The sequence below is a fragment of the Mercenaria mercenaria genome, chromosome 3 (genome assembly GCF_021730395.1).
Source record: "Mercenaria mercenaria strain notata chromosome 3, MADL_Memer_1, whole genome shotgun sequence".
In the NCBI taxonomy this organism is placed as follows: Eukaryota; Metazoa; Mollusca; class Bivalvia; order Venerida; family Veneridae; genus Mercenaria; species Mercenaria mercenaria.
Window position 1 is genome coordinate 82156705 of NC_069363.1, and position 17689 is coordinate 82174393.

Genomic DNA, 17689 nt, shown 5'->3' on the forward strand with positions numbered 1-17689 from the left:
ATATGACTAAACACTTAAATAATACATTATTTATAAATACTAAACATTTCTCAAATGTTTGTGCCTTTACAAATAGTCCAACTGATAAATCAATCAATGAACAACTCTGTTCTTTTACAATAATAAAGTCGAACAAAAAAAAAAGATACTATGAGAAAAAATATCAGTGACAATAACTAACCAATACTTAGCAATAGAAGTAATAAATAGGCCTTTTTAATGGCACAAAAACCTACTTATACAATAACATATGAACATATAAGCACCTTTGTATATATACATTAAAAATTGCAAGAATTTGCATCAACATTGGGAGAAAAATGATAAAACCATTGTATTTAGACTGCACATAAATAGATGTATAAATGCATGGAGGTAAAAAGAACTTTGGCCATTACTTTCAAAACGCAGCAACTCGTCAGCACATCTATATTGGCAATACCTTTCAACATAGCAACAAATCAGCACATTTCTGCTGCCACTTCCTTTTAAAATATGGCAGCTAAATCAACAAAATTTCACTGCCATTCCTTCCAAAAGATGGCAACAAATCAGGACATTTTTGCTGCCATTTCCTTTCACAATATAAGCAACAAATCAGCACATTTTTGCTACAAATACCTTCGAAATTTTAGCAGCAAATTAGCACATTTCTGCTGCCATTTCCTTATAAGATATGGCAGCAAATCTATGTATTACAATTCTGCTGCCATTTCCTTCTATGATATGGCAGTATTACATTTCTGCTGCCATTTCCTTCTAAGATATGGCAGCAAGTCAATGTATTATATTTCTGCTGCCATTTCCTTCAAAAATGTAACAGCACATCAGCACTTTTTGCTGCTATTTCCTTTCAAAATATAGCAACAAATTAGCACATTTCTGCTGCCATATATCCAAAACTATAGCATTAAATCAGCATATTTTTGCTGTCATTTCCTTTTAATACAAATGGGTAAATTCAGCACTTAAAAACCTGCAATTTCTATCACTTACTGTAGCGAAATCAGCACACTATTGCCACATTCATTGTAGAGCAGCTGCACACACTTAAAACTCACAACTTCTAAGCAGCAACCAGCTTTATGTACCCAGTCAACTTTACAATTTCTGTTATGTTTTGAGACCATTTTTTCCACTCTACTGTGCTTGCAAACCAAAACTGGTTTCTAGAATTGATTGTACCATAATACAAAACAAAGTAACAGTATTTCATTAACAGATAAAGTCAGCACAAAAATTGTACCACAGTGTATACACCAGGTGTGAACAGTCATTCATAATAAATGGTCCCAAATTCAAACCTTACATTGTTCTCGTTTTTTTACAAATCTCCAATTTCTTTAATACTACTTAAAAAGAGGTACAGAATGCTGTCTCCAGGATATATGTCTTTTACTATATTTTTTGATATTTTACTCAGGTTCTTACAGAATGTACCACTGTCTGGAGAAAAAATGACAAAATATGCTCCATATCCTACAGTATAAACTCTCTCTGAAATGTGTTTGTAAAATTACCTTTGATTTTATGTTCTGTTATTCTGAAAAATTCATTCCTAACAAATTAATCCTAAAGACTTTTTCTAAATATAGAACTCTAGGGAAAACAATAGCAGAAATTGCTCAGAACCACAAAATGGAAAAAACTTTGCTGGAAGATTGTGATACCTTTAGACAGAGTAAAATACCAAAGTTTTCTGAATCATGCTACAAGCCTTCCTACAGAAATGTGTCCTTTCAAAAAAGTTACTGACCACCTGTACTATAACTGACGGAAATTGTTATAATAAACAGCAGAACATAAATGAGCCATGCCATGGGAAAACCAACAAAGTGGCTTTGCGACCAGCATGGATCCAGACCAGCCTGCGCATTGCGCAGTCTGGTCAGGATCCATGCTGTTCGCTTTTAAAGCCTATTGGAATTGGAGAAAGTGTTAGCGAACAGCATGGATCCTGGCCAGACTGTGCGGATGCGCAGGCTGGTCTGGATCCATGCTGGTTGCAAAGCCACTATTTGGTTTTCTCATGGCGCGGCTCAAATATGTCATATGTACTCAATGTGTGAACTGAACCCTGTTTTTACTTTCAAACTTGCCTAAACACTCAACACGACATCACAATCCAAATCTTTCTTTGATCAAAGACATCAGCTTTTTCTTTCCTTTATACACAAGTTTCATGCTTTCTATCAACTGCGTAAACTGCATATGACCGTCATGGGCGAGAAGGAATGTTTCCCGCGCTTTACTGAGGAAGTCTATAAAATCACCATAGTGACGCGGACTGATGTGCGTGAGTTTTGAATGAGTTGTATTGATATATGCACAGATGGTTGCTTCCATAAGTTGTCTCAATGGCTGTTTATCATACGACAATAACTTCACAGCTCTTCGTTTCCCGTCGGTGTTTGCCAAACCCGGAGCTGAATGGGTGCATCGACGCAAAATGTCTGATAACACAGTGGCACATTGCACGTTTTTGACTAGGAGAGGAATCATGTTGCTAAGTTCAACCCCTGGAGTGACTAGGCCAGGCCATTGTTTTTTTTAAGCTGGGGTGTCTGATTATTGCTAAATGAAAATTTTAATGCAATGTAGGGAAAATGTTACGCCGTTTGGGTGGGTTTAATGTTCATAATCTTGACGAAAAAAGAGATTATATATAAAGGGGTTGCAAAACTATTGGTAAGCGGGTTTGAAGAATTGCGTCTGTTACACATGTAACGCCAGGGACCAATTTGGGGGGGTTTTTCCTAGCCAAAATGAAGGGCCAGGCCCACCCGCAAATTTTGCAAGTTTCTTCAAAAAGTTCAAATTTAGTGATATTTTCTGGGGCATTTGACACCCAGGGCCCTGTAAATATTTCAAAAAAACTTTTGTACAATATGGAGAAAAAATATGCATCCTTAAAGGGCCTCTTAGAAATTTGGAACTGGGATGTTTTTGATAAACTTAAACCAGTTAAAGGCACGCCTCCAAAGGCAAAAATTACCCAAAATGAAGTTTTTTAAATTATTAAATTTGTATTTAAATTTTTTTTAAAGTGCCGGACTTGGGGCGACGGGTACCAAAATAAAATTTTAGGGGTGTTAAACCCTTCCGGAGGATACACATGCCTTAAAGTTTTAAATTAAGCCTTATACTTAAAGTTTCCCCTCTGGGAAGGAAAAAACTCTTTCATGTGGAAAATTTAAAAAAACAAATAATTCTGTTCTATAGTATGAAAATTAGTTTTGGTTTTAATTTTCAATAACTCATGTCTAAAAATATTTTGGTTTGTTTTGCAACAATTTTAAGAGGTCTGTATTGAAACCTTAGTAAAAGACATACCAAATAGGCAGTTTTTTTCCTTAAAAACCATTCCTATAATGTCCCCGCAGGGAACGAACTGTAAAATTTAAGTATTTAAGTCTTCACTGGTTGGGCTCAAGGACCCCACCTTTACAGATTGGTAATAAAAGACATCGAAAAATTTTTAAAATTTTAGAAACTTTTTCGATTATTTCGATGGCCCTGTAAAAATTTTAACAAAAACATCTTACCTGTAGCTTCTATTGGCTGGAATAGGGTGTACCAATTCTGCATGATTGACATCAAGGCCTGAATTCCGACCTCTGTTGCACATGTAACCAGCCAGCGGACCATTTCTCGTCGCCGCCAGTTTATTGTCATCAAGGGTTCATTTGCATCCTTGAGACAATTTTGTAGAAAGATTTTAAAGCGTAATGTTTGGGGTTGTTTGGTGGGGTGGCTATTTGAAAGCCCTGTGCCAGTTTGAACAATTGTGATGAGCTATGAATATGCGCGGGGCTGCTTCTAATACTGTTTTGCAATCTCTTGGGGACCCCCCCCCCCCCCCCCCAAATACAAATGAAATTTCTTCACCTTCTTGCACCTGAATATGCTTACAATAATCAATGATCACTAAAAAGTCGAAACGGAATTTGTGTTTTCAATACAATAATGAAAAAGTTTTTCCCTGAAAATAATTTTTCATGATTAAAAAAGTAGCACAAGAGAAACTGAAATTTTAGCTACACATGGTTCTTAAACCTTACCCTGAAAATTTCAAATGGACTGACCCAAACATTCAGTTTGGCAGTACCACTTATTATCCAAGGGGGATTTTACTGAAATTAACTGACTAACAGCGAACAGTGCAGCCCCTATCAGCCTGCCGGATCTTGGCCCCTGCCCCTGGTCCCCAGAAGGCAGCCACTTGCCACCAGCAGGCTAAAGGTTTAAACTGAGTTCACCCCACTGAGTTAACAAGCTGGGCAATAAATCAGAGTAACTGCTATATATTTACATTAGCCAAGATGTTATACGACCATTCATGCACGTAATTTTGCTGCCTGAACTTTCTGAATGAACTTTTAAAACAACCATCCTTTCTGATACCTGTGAGGCATCTCGGCGTGAATTACCCCTAATTACATGATAATAATATTGTAGACCATAATAAAATCACTCCTGTACTTTTCTACCTCCTACTGTGTGAAATTAGTAACCAAGGTTGACAGGTCAAAAAAAAAATTTAGAAGCTCGGAAAAATGCATCAGAACAAACGTATAATCCTTCCCTCTAGAACTTTACTTTTAAACATATTCAGGCATTTTTATACATCAAAAGCCATAGAGACATCAGATTTTGAAGTTACCAGCATTAACTGTTGTTGCGCAGCTGTTCATAATTATTCAGCTGGAATTATCCCTTATCATGCTGGACACGACTGATTCTGCCTTTGCAACCAGTGTAGTTCATGATCAGCCTGAACTCTTGCAGTTTGATCATGATCTGCACTGTTCGTTTTTTCAGTCAGTATATTTTTTGGTAGGCACCCTTTAACCAGTTAATGGAACTGCCCAATTGAATTTATTTATTTGTTGGGGTTAACGTCGCACCGAAAACAATTTTAGATCATATGGGACTTTCCCAGCTTTAATGGTGGAGGAGGACCCGGGTGCCCCTCCCTGCACAATTTCATCACGGGGCGGGCACCTGGGTTAGGAAACCACCGACCTTTCCGCAAGCAGCTGGTGGCTTCCTCACGTGAGAATTCTATGCCCAAAATGAGGTTTCGAACCCACATCGATGAGGGGCAAATGGTTTGAAGTCAACGACTCTAACCACTAGGCCACGGAGGCCCCGCCCTAATTGAAAGATGGATGAGTTCATTATAGAAATTTAGCAGGGTAAGGGATATGTTAGACAGACAGTCATTTCAGCTTTCCTGGAATTCACAACAGTACACAACAGCTCTCCACAGAGAAATTGTAACTTCCCAAAATTAACCTGTATAGTGACGGATAATCATCTTATATGTAATACCTTTAGTCTGGTGTTCATACAAAACATTCATTTTGCTCTAAAAGTTGAATTTATGACCTTTCATTTAATATTCTTGTGCCCTCTTGCCCAAGCTAAGCTAACCCATACAGTATGAACTGAAAATACCTTTCGCTGCATTGAGGAGTGTACAGGCCAGTTCACACTGCTGACCTTCCACATGTCCCAGTATGAACCAGCGCGGGAACCTAGACAGCACCACTGACCCTACATTATTGAGACCATCGTCCAGTTCCTCTGTATTTTCTAATACTGGTAACCTGCAAAAAATAATCAATTTAGCAATTTTACAGAGAGAAAATTTATACCAATTTTAGTTATTTCACAGAAATAAGTTTGTAATTATACAGAAATATAATAAAATGAATGTTAAAACTTTTCCCCATTTGTTTGCACAGAATGAGCATTGCCTTTTAATATTCAAATGTTATAGTAAGATTTCTTAAACCGTGTGCATTTCTGAATGATCCATTTTAGTGAAGCAAAATATAAAATATTTGTGTGTGTGTGTGTGTATCCATGTTCCTGTTTAGCGTCTTTTTCAAAAAATTTTGGTGTCTCCTTTATTTGCAGCAATGAGCACAATGCCCACCTTTATAGTGCTGTCACATTGAAATATCCATAGACACTCCCATCCAGATACTCAGCTGACCAGTCCTAGAACTATACTCTAAATGCCCTGCACCAAGCAATGAAGCTACTTGTACCATTTTTCACGTCATTAAAATATCGAGAGAAAACAACAAATGTAGACTAACCTTAATGCCCGTAGACCAACCCTGTACGCCAGGTCCTCACTGTGTGACAGTAAACTATTGAACAGGTACTTGGCAAAGGTATGCATTGGGTAACTCTCCGTGTGTATCCCCATACCTAAACCACACGTAGGACCACCTGAAAAAGACATCATCAGTCACACTATTATAACCACGTCTTAAACATATAATCAATCATTCATTGTCAATTTATACTTTCTCCACTGTATATAAAGCTAAAAACTATTAAAAAAATATGATTACTTTGGTCTTTTTTTTTTTTTTTCTGAAAAAAAAATCTTTGGTACTTTAATGTACAAAGGGAAAACAGCATTGTTACCCATGGCCTTCAGGTTAACTCATTTCATATTTGGAACTGATGTCTTAAGACACTGTAAAAACTTCCTAAAAGAAGTCTGCGCATCTGTCATAAATGAAAGCTTAAACTAATTCCTCCTAAAAATGACTGAGAACTTCCACAGACAGACAATTTTCAAATGGTTTGTTTGAACAAATAGCAAGGGACAAATCAAAAGCTACCCCGGCAACCCATAACAACCAATTTATGCAGGTGAGAAAATGGTAGCTACATTTAAGAAAGCCAAAACAATAAAATGGCAAAAACTAGTTACCATCTAGCATTTGAACACATTGTCGACACAGAACTTTGACAAGGGTACTATCTAGATCCAGAGCTTGTAGTTTGGCCAGCAGTTTCTCTTCTTGTTTACATGTCTTCTCCTGGGCATACAATCCTGTTGGCATATTTCTTTGCTGATCCAGTCCTACAAATGAATACATTTAAGACATTATCTTTCAGTTCCTTAATTTAATGCAATTTTTTCAAATTTTATGGACAAACAACATGCTTTTTACAGTAACATAAAGATCACTTAAACTAAAAGTATATTACCATAGCTTTTTTGCACTATCACAGCTTAATGTCACAACTTTTGTAGGCAACATACATATCTTAATGTCAGGCGAACAAAAATGCAGACCAAGTTAAATGTCCATAGAAATTTTTAGCATGACAAGCATTTTTGCTATTTTCAAGCTTTAGAGTTTTATACAAACACACATCACCAAAGAAGAGAGACTGAGCGAAACATAAATTTCTCTAAAATTTTGCTTTTGGCAACACACTCAGTAAAACACTTGCCAGTCGGGGCTTCAATGGGAAGAGCAAGATGCTCAAATTACCCAAGGTTTTGATTGATCAAAGCATAGAAAATATAACTAAATGCCTAGTGACCACATGAATTGGTCAAGGGAGCCCAGGTGCTCAAGTGGTGTTCCATAGTTAAAATTTATGTCTTCATCATGTACATCATTCCTCATCATTTTGTGTATACGTACCAATAAGTGCTACCTCTAACGCCAGCGTGAGATAGGACTCACTGTTGTCACAGTGACCAGGGATTACTTTATGCACATATCTAACTGGCAAACAGCTTGACCCGTTCTCATTGAAGAATAATCTACTGCTCAGAGGATCTGTTAACAAATTATTGAAAATTAGATAACTGATATTTCATCAAACATCTTCAGAATTTGTATATACTTCTGACATGTTTAAAATCAAGTAAAAAGCTTGAGTAAGTTCTGGGCCCAAGTCCATAAAAACTGAAACTGAAGATCAGTCTATAAACTCAACATCAGGAACCAGTTGTTCGAAACTTTAACAGGCGATTAAGCTAACGGTTGATTAACTTTTAGCGTTATTTTTCGGCATTTCAGAAGACTTTGAAAAACAAATGTATAGGGTAAGAATTTGGAAACACTGGAAAATCTTTACAATAAAATTTAAAACATCATATAGTGGTTTTCCCACCAATGTCTAGTATTTTGAATCAAAATTTAACTGGAGATTAGTTTAACAGCCGGTTAAAGTTTCGAACAACCGGACCCTGATTGGTTGCTTCTCCACATAATTTTGAAACTGACCAATGGAAACATTTCATTTCTAGACTGGTCTAAATATTCTACTTATTTGTTCTTCTTGATAAAAATACATGATCTAGCTTAGTATTTAATTCGGCATGTAAAGTCAAGTTATCTTATCAACAGAAACAGTGAACTTAGTGACTTTCACAAGTTTTTAACTCATACCTAGCTATCAAATAAACTTGACAATCTGACATTCATCACCATGGTGAAAAATGCTAGGAAAAGAAACATGTTTACCCAAGATATCTTATAATTCAATCAGAGCTGAGGTAAACATGACAAAATTTTGTCAACAGTATTTCTCATGTAGTATAACTTTCAACTTTCTCTGTTCATTCTGTTAGGTTTAATGACATTTCCCAACAGCATTTCAGTAACCTAAAGGTGGTCAGTATGTTTCAATTTCTAAATACTTCCAAAAGTATGGCTAAGACAAAAAAAAAAATAATATGAATATGCATCAAAAGAAAAATTGTCCTTGCCTCTGACCTTGACCTTTGAGGTATTGATTTGAATATCTTCTCATCATCCTTAATATTTGTGAGAAGTTCTATTTAATTCCCTTCAATAGTTCAAAACTTATGACTGAGACGCAAAATATTCTTTAGTTTGTTTTGGGTTTAACATCGCGCCTTTACACATTTACAGGTCATTTGGGGACTTTACAGCTTTTACAGTGGAGGAAGACCCCTTGTGCCCCTCCCTCCATTATTTCATCAATGGCAGGGGTAGAACCACTGACCTTCCATTAGCCAGCTGGATGTACTCCTCACATGAAGAATTCAACTCCTCAAGTGAGGTTCAAACTCACATCGCTGATGGGGGGGGGGGGGGGGGGGGGGAGACCCCTTTAAGATTAAATGAATTCCCTGCTATGACTGACACACAAAGTGCTTCTGACTTACAACTTCAGAAAAGGTACAGTGCAATTACTTTTTTGCCACCCTTTGGATGTAATGGTCACTCATTCATGAAATGTGTCCCTTCCCTCCTGAATCGTACTAGCATATAGCGTGCATGTTCTAAAAATGTATACATGCCTGTATCATAATGTAAAGCAGTTAACATTCGCTTTCTGTAGTGAATAAATGTAGTATCAAACAAACCCGTCTTTGGTTAGTCATTTAAAATACAAATCCCTTTAAAGGTCAAAAATGTTCATATATATAATCAAATCATTACAGGGCACATAAAAGAATCAATATTTTTCCAAAGGTTCCACTACTGCAATACTTTTCAATTATGAAAATCAACTTTCTCAATAAAAAGGTGTCTTTCCAGTAAGGGGAGAGTACTATATAGGAGACTGCCTCAAAGTTAGATGAGCCGTGCCATGAGAAAACCAACATAGTGGATATGCGACCAGCATGGATCCAGACCAGCCTGCACATCCGCGCAGTCTGGTCAGGCTCCAAGCTGTTCGCTTTTAAAGCCTATTGGAATTGGAGAAACTATTAGTGAACAGCATGGATCCTGACCAGACTGCGCGGATGCGCAGGCTGGTCTGGATCCATGCTGGTCGCAAAGCCACTATGTTGGTTTTCTCATGGTGTGGCTCAGATATAAATTTTACATTAAATCCTATGCAGATCAGGAAACTTAAAATGATCACCCTATCTCTGAGAATAAGTGTATCCACCAAAATGTTTACCTAAATTCTGTGGACATTCTTCTTTTGCTTTTGAAGCCTCGAGCAGGGTATCAAAGAGTACGCTAATAGGGTCTAATGGATGTCCAACCCAGGCCTCCATATTGGTCTGAACTAAGAAGGAAGTTCCGGATCCTCGACTAGTACTTGGCATGCCTGAAAATGGAGTAGATCTAATAAAACCAGATTTCATTAGTACTATGCGTCATTTCTTTGATGAAATAATTTTCATCTCCTGCAGTGTATAATAATGTGACACTATGAAGATAAATAAAGTAAATTATACTCAACCCTTACCCTGCTAAATTTCTATAATGAACTTGTCCACTTTTCAATTTAGACAGTGCCATTAACTGTTAATAGCGGTGCTTACCAAAAAGATACTGACTGAATGACGAGCAGGGCAGATCATGATCAGACTGCACAGATGGGCAGGATGATCATGATCTACACTTGTCGCAAAGGCAGAATCAATTGTGTCCAGCATGATAAGGGTTAAAAGAAATGTGACGGACAGAGTGACAGACAGACAGATGCATGCCCCATCACAATAATACCTCCATATTTCTAAAATGGGCATATAAATTGAAAACTTTTGTTTTACATTTAAGATCGAAATATCTTCCACTGGTGAACACCAGATTGCATATTTCCAGTGTTTACATCACTCATGAACACGTTTAAAAACTATTATAGTAAGCATTCCATCATTTTTATTCATAAAATCAAAACTAGGCAGCAATAAATTAATAAAACTTTTGTCCAACCTTCCATTTCTATTTGATGCTTTTTATGATTGATCATCTGCTGGTGTTTCAATGTTTGCACAATAACCACAGCCAATCGTAGACCTTCGCTGCTGTAACCATGGGAACGCAATGCATCTACTCTAGCACAAGCTGTCGGTAGATGTTCTGAAATAAATATCACCAGATGTCACGTGTGTAACTAATCTGTCAATAATTGGCCAGATCTGTATAATAATAAAATATGACAGAAAAATAAGCAAGTAGGTTTTTTTTTCAATTTTTCGTCACAGGTATTTTTTTCATCCTCATTTACCATTCTATAAGGAAGGGCTCAAAGATATGACCATGCTGTCAGCGTATCAGCATATACAATGTTATAAGAGAGACACATAACCAAAGCTCAAAAGAAATCTTTATTAAAATCAATGTTACTGAATGAAAATTTTTCAACCACAAATATGTTGATAACATACCTTCTGACATACTAGACTGTTTATACAAAATATGTTTTCGATGCCTCTTCATCACACACACTGTCAGCCTTTTAGCTTGAATTTCTGGTATAAACTGACTACTCAAACAGCAGATGACAACATAATGTATATGTACAATGTCTTTGGACCTACTCAAGCCCTCTGGATTTGTAATTAAAATTTTAATATTGAACAAGTTCGATCAGCCTATTTGAGAAATGTTCATACGTCTTGCAATATTTTTTTGTAATTTTACGGTATCAACCATAAATACCAACCATGCCATAAAGGAATGCCTCTACAGTCAAACATATCCGTGTCCTTGTCTGCTTCATCAATGTCAAGGTCATGTCTCAGTATCAACTGTAGGTGTTTGTCACGCCACGTCAGCTTACTTGCTTCCAATGCACGCTGAAATATGGTTCGCGCTCGCACTGGCTGGGGATTCAATGCAGCACCTGTTTTAAATACAAATAAATAAGTACTAATAACGTACCGTTTATTACTTAGGAGTGAAGGCTAAAGCACCGAAACAGTTCAGGGTTCAAACACTTCTCCTGGGCTCCACCTACCGAGCTAAGTAGTCCAGCACGAGACCATGGCATAGCATGAGAGACCCGAGTCTACGGTTGGAGACAAGTCTCAGAATGTACATTGGTAACAGGTTACAAAACTAATTTTGTAGTCCAATCTAAGAATGTACCTTGCCAACTGTCAATTTTAAAAGTTACCTCAGAAGTAACCAGTCAAATACCAGAGTTTCGAGACTGATTTCAAACTCGGCTTTAAAACCTAACAGCTTTATTAACTTGACCCAAAGTCTGTTCTTTACTGCTAAGGATGTGCCCTTTCAATTCATTTCTCGACATAAATGACATGATAACTGTTAAGAATTATACCTGGGGGTTACATACATGAAAATGAATTAAACCAAATCATATAAAGAAAGCTTTGCTTCATTTGAAAATTGAACAACAAAAAAAAAACATGTTTATTATGCGACTAGAGATTTGTCTTTTTATCAACATACATATGCCTAAGAAATGACTCCAGGAAGAGGTTTCAGTTTGCGATTTCTAGAAGTTTTTAATATGAAATTATTTTTGTAAAATTGTAAAAACTTTACAATATATAATGTATTTGCAATAAAGCCCAAGTCTTAAATGTGAAAATACGTAAGTTTTTCTTTTTTTTTCTTTTTTCTTTTGCAATTTATACAGCAATAAAAGTCATCAATTTTCAAAATTGTTGAAAACAATGTCAAACCTTGTTATGTGAACTGACAGTAACATTATTGCAAAAATGCCCCAAAATGAAGATATGTAATGGTGTGTTTTTTAAGGCACTGAACTGTCCAGAAATGTGGCTCCTACATGCACTCCGTTTCAAGAATTCATGGCATATATCAGTATTGAGTAAATTAACATTAATTTACATGTTTTACCTGCTGTTCAATTATCATGTATAACAACTCTTTCTTTACAGAATTTGGCAAGGTTTGCACTTCCTGCAAACAAATACCCATCTAAGTGTTAACTGACGTACTTTCAATTATCAACTAATTTGGAAAATTATCGAACATTTCTGTAAACACTTTATTTATTTTTAACATATTCTCACTTGAGAATCTGTGACGTTGAAAATGAAGATTTTGCAACATTCTCCGTAAACAAAAATCACAGTGTTGTAACTTCAGTCACAAACACATAACAAGAGCACCGCCTTGCGGGTGCTGACGCTCATCTGATTTTTTTTGTATAATAGAAATATTGTCCTACCCATGATTTTCTAAGTCTAAAAAGGGCCATCATTCTTGCAAAAAGCAGGATAGAGTTATGTTTCTTGATGTACAGTGTCCACTTATGATTGTGAAAAACTGTTGCAAGTTTTAAAGCAATAGCTTTGATAGTTTATGAGAAAAGTTGCCTTAAACATAATACTCAACCAAGAAAATGATTTTCTAAGTCCAAAAGGGGCAATAATTATTGCAAAAAGCAGGATGGAGTTATGTTGCTTGCTATACAGGGTCAGCTTATGATAGTGAACAAGTGTTGCAAGTTTCAAAGCAATAGCTTTGATACATTAAGAGAAAAAGTTGACCTAATAAATCTTGCAAAAAGCAGGATGGAGTTATGTTTCTTGCTGTACAGGGTCAGCTTATGATGGTGAACAAGTGTTGCAAGTTTTAAAGCAATAGCTTCGATAGTTTAGGATAAAAGCTGACCTAAACATAAAACTTAACCAAGAAAACTGATTTTCTAAGTCCAAAAGGGGCAATAATTCTTGCAAAAAGCAAGATGGAGTTATGTTTCTTGATGTACAGGGTCTGCTTATGATGGTGAACAAGTATTCCAAGTTTCAAAGCAATAGCTTTGATAGTTTAGGAGAAAAGTTGACCTAAACATAAAACTTAACCAAGAAATCTGATATTTTCTAAGTACAAAAGGGGCCATAAATCTTGCAAAAAGCAAGATGGAGTTATATTTCTTGCTATACAGGGTCAGCTTATGATGGTGAACAAGTCTTCCAAGTTTCAAAGCAATAGCTTTGATAGTTTAGGAGAAAAGCAGACCTAAACATAAAACTTAACCAGGCAACGCCGACGCAGACGCCGACACCGACAACCGCTCAAGTGATGACAATAACTCATCATTTTTTTTCAAAAAATCAGATGAGCTAAAAATTGAGCCACGCCATGAGAAAACCAACATAGTGGCTTTGTGACCAGCATGGATCCAGACCAGCCTGCCCATCCGTGCAGTCTGGTCAGGATCCATGCTATTCACTTTCAAAGTATAATGCAATTAGAGAAACAGTTAGCGAACAGCATGGATCCTGACCAGACTGTGCAGATGTGCAAGCTGGTCTGGATCCATGCTGGTCGCAAACCCACTATGTTGGGTTTTCCCATGGCGTGGCTCATATATCTTACCATTCCAGATTTTACATATTTATGTCAGGTTTCTTAATGTGTGGGTTTTGTATTTGCAATTCTATCCTGTCTTTATATCAAATTTGTGTCATAAAACAGTTTGGACTTTCGTACCCTTTGTACAGAATTTCAAGAAAAATAATTTGTTGTTTTACTTTTGTCTTTGTAATACAATGTCATCACATTTGAATACTACTGCAGCTGTATTTCGTGTGCAAAAGGAACAGGAACAGTTTGGAACATCATATTTTAAGATGTCACTGTTCTGATCCAATACTCATTCTTAGCATCTTCAGTGGATAAAGATCCCTTATCCCGCAAAGACTTCATGTCTCAAACATAATTTATTACTAAAAACTTCTCTCTGCAACAACTAGCCTACATGCATTATGAACAATGTTCTGTGTCATTCCTCAATCTTACAAGTCCTCCCAACTCCAGACTGCCAATGGAATACACCTTACACTCTTCTTGAAATTGAAACAAAAAACTAAGTTATCTGCCCCTTTTTATATGATTTTATATATCACAATTACCTAAGTTGTCTGCTCCTATGTGTGTAATTATATTTCGACTGTCGGCATCTTCTAGAGGGCAGACTTGATTGGAAGACCACTGTTCGAGCAGTTGTTGCCACTGTTCCTTCTCAGCGCAACTTGAATTGGGGTTCAGAACCACACATACCCATAGCGCACCTGAAGAAATTAGAATAAACTGTCCCTGTCTAGACTTTTGATACTAATAGCTCACAAAAACAGTAAAAAATATTCTATAACATATCTGTTCCTAAACATGTTTCAAATATCCTATTTTAATGTATAAATCTAGTTTGTAATGAAGCAAACAGATAAAAATTCCAATTAATGTTGAACATCATCTTGACTATAAAAGTGCTTTAACAGCATTTAGTCTCTTTGCATGCATGTTTTGAGTTAATTCTGTTTTCCAAGAGTATATTAGTTAATATGTAATGTTTACACATAAATGTATAAAAAAAAAAATAAAACAAGAGCACCGCCTTGCGGGTGCTGACGCTCATCTGATTTTTTTTTGTATAATAGAATATATTGTCCTACCCATGATTTTCTAAGTCTAAAAGGGCCATAACTTTGCAAAAAGCAGGAAGAGTTTGTTTCTTGATGTACAGTGTCACTTAATGAGTGAAAAACTGTTGCAAGTTTTAAAGCAATAGCTTTGATAGTTTATGAAAAAGTTGACTTAAACATAATATTACAACAGAAAATGATTTTTCTAAGTCCAAAAGGGGCATAATTATTGCAAAAAGCCAGGATGGAGTTATAGTTGCTTGCTGTACAGGGTCAGCTTATGATGGTGAACAAGAGTTGCAAGTTTAAAGCATTAGCTTTGATAGTTTAGAGAAAAAGTTGACCTAAACATAAAACTTAACACAAGAAATCTGATATTTTCTAAGTCCAAAAGGGGCCATAAATCTTGCAAAAAGCAGGATGGAGTTATGTTTCTTGCTGTATGCAGGGTCAGCTTATGATGGTGAACAAGTGTTGCAAGTTTTAAAGAATAGCTTTGATAGTTTGGATAAAAGCTGACCTAAACATAAAACTTAACCAAGAAAACTGATTTTCTAATCCAAAAGGGCAATTAATCTTGCAAAAGCAAGATGGAGTTATGTTTCTTGATGTACAGGTCTGCTTATGATGGTGAACAAGATTCAAGTTTAAAAGCAAAAGCTTTGATAGTTTAGGAGAAAGCTGACCTAACATAAAACCTAACCAGAATCTGATATTTTCTAAGTACAAAGGGGCCATAAATCTTGCAAAAAGCAATGACTAGTTATGTTTCTTGCTATACAGGTCAGCTTATGATGGTGAACAAGTATTCCAAGTTTCAAAGCAATAGCTTTGATAGTTTAGGAGAAAAGCTGACCTAAACATAAAACTTAACCAGGCAACGCCGACGCAGACGCCGACGCCGACGCCGACGCCGACGCCGACAACCGCTCAAGTGATGACAATAACTCATCATTTTTTTTCAAAAAATCAGATGAGCTAAAAAAGAGAGAGTCAGTATGTCACATGTACAAAAGAGAGTCAATTTTACTACTACGGGAAGTTTTATGGAGACATGCTTTCATATTCAAGAGACTAGGCAAGTGTTTCTATATATAAATAAATACGTGTAAATACTGAATAAACAATAGTGTTTCTATATATAAATAACATGGATTATTTTTAAAAAACAACTGACAGCTTTTGACACTTAGATCAAATGACTTTAGACACACCGTCTTCCATCAAACCATTGCAGAGATCATATACATTGTGCTGAAATCTTATGCCGACCAGGGTGGGTAATTCAAATATTTTTTTACCAAGTTCATCCCAGAGTTGTCTGCACTTGTCGTTCATTTGAGTCCCCTGTGTTCTCCAGACAACAAGTCGCGGGTCTGCCAGAAATTGTTCGGTGATGAGGCGCAACATTCTAGCACCATTGGAATCTTTTGCTTGCAACATTTCTCGTACCTGAAATAAAAAGTAATATAATATATTATATTGATAGAGCAATTTTCACACTGACTATACACAAGATATACTAAATTATTTTAACTACATTTAATGAATGGTTTCCCTGAAAAATGTAAAAAAATTTGTTGTGATGGAGGAAGACCCCAGGGGTCCTCCAGGAATTATTTAAGGCACAAGCAGTAACCTAGGTAGAATGAACCATAGATGTTCCATCTGCCAGCTTGACGGCTTCGTCACATGAATGACTTCTACACCCCGAAGTGAGGTTTCGAATCCACAGCAGTGCTCAGCAAGCTTTAACATCTGACTAACACGTCCCCTATAGGTTGTTCAATACCCAAAACTTCTCATGGATTGTTTTAAATACGTGTAACAGAGAATAAATTTTTCTTAAACTCAATTTTATATAGGAAGTTTTAATTAGACCTGTCTTCATATTTAAGAGACTTCACAAGTGCTTACATGTTTAAACAAATACTATATATAGAACTGCCTTAATCACCTCTGTTTCACTTTTTACTTGCTATTATTAAAGACTGATACTATAAAGTTTAAAACTGGATAGAAAAAAATCTTCGAATATTGTCCCCTTGAGATTGTATCAACAGTTAATAAAGACCCATCATCAAAATGCAGTTAGTTGCAGATGTTCAACTACTTAGATATAGGAGAGGAGAATAAAATCTTTCATTTTACTGCAGGCACAGTAACAGCTTTTATAGAAAACCATAAAGAAAATATTTTTTATTTCCAGCTTTACATATACTAAAACCGATATGCTGCTGTAAAATCTGTACAATTCGCATAGTTTTTATTTTATAGTTGGGAGTGAAGATCTGTATTAGCATTGCATTCAGGATAATATCTTGCAGACCTGTTCCAGAATATTTTGAAAACAAGTTTTACACACTGCCACTTTAAAGTTGCCACTCAAAGTAGTCAAGAATTAACACCGAAAACAAAACCATCATAAATATTATCTTATCTATGCATTATTCCGAATAATCAATCTACACGTCTCAGTGTAACACAAAGCCTATTACAAATCAACACAAAAGCCTATTTACTCATCGGCATTAATTTTCAAGCCTACAATTAGATTATTTGTTATGTATCGACATTACATTTGCGATTAAATATTTATCTTGGGAGACATTACATCCGAGGTACAATCAAACATACCTCGTTTTACACGTACTTAAACTAAAATGCATTCAGATTTTTCACAGAGGCTTAGTAATAGCTAGATTAATGATTCCTTTATTCTATTTAAATCACTTAACAAATCTGTGTATATGCATTATGTCGTACCCAATGAAGGAACGTAAG

General features: G+C 36.1%; 2 protein-coding genes across 2 annotated transcripts in view; both read right to left on the bottom strand.

The window, feature by feature from the left end:
- Positions 1-2118: 2118 nt before the first annotated feature.
- On the bottom strand, positions 2119-2502 carry LOC128555948 (zinc finger SWIM domain-containing protein 5-like). The gene has a single exon (XM_053539794.1). It carries the CDS (start codon positions 2500-2502, stop codon positions 2119-2121), a length of 384 nt encoding a protein of 127 aa, XP_053395769.1.
- A 2891-nt stretch (positions 2503-5393) lies between these two features.
- The window catches only part of LOC123524259 (zinc finger SWIM domain-containing protein 6-like), a 63654-nt gene continuing 51358 nt past the window's right edge, over positions 5394-17689 (bottom strand). Inside the window, exons 6-14 of the mRNA XM_053539070.1 lie at positions 16207-16357; positions 14396-14554; positions 11206-11385; positions 10473-10619; positions 9709-9861; positions 7467-7604; positions 6740-6892; positions 6111-6246; positions 5394-5612 (exon numbers count right to left, since the gene is read on the bottom strand). Coding sequence (XP_053395045.1) covers positions 5432-5612; positions 6111-6246; positions 6740-6892; positions 7467-7604; positions 9709-9861; positions 10473-10619; positions 11206-11385; positions 14396-14554; positions 16207-16357 — 1398 coding nt within the window. The 3' untranslated portion in view covers positions 5394-5431. The remainder of the gene's footprint in view (positions 5613-6110; positions 6247-6739; positions 6893-7466; positions 7605-9708; positions 9862-10472; positions 10620-11205; positions 11386-14395; positions 14555-16206; positions 16358-17689) is intronic.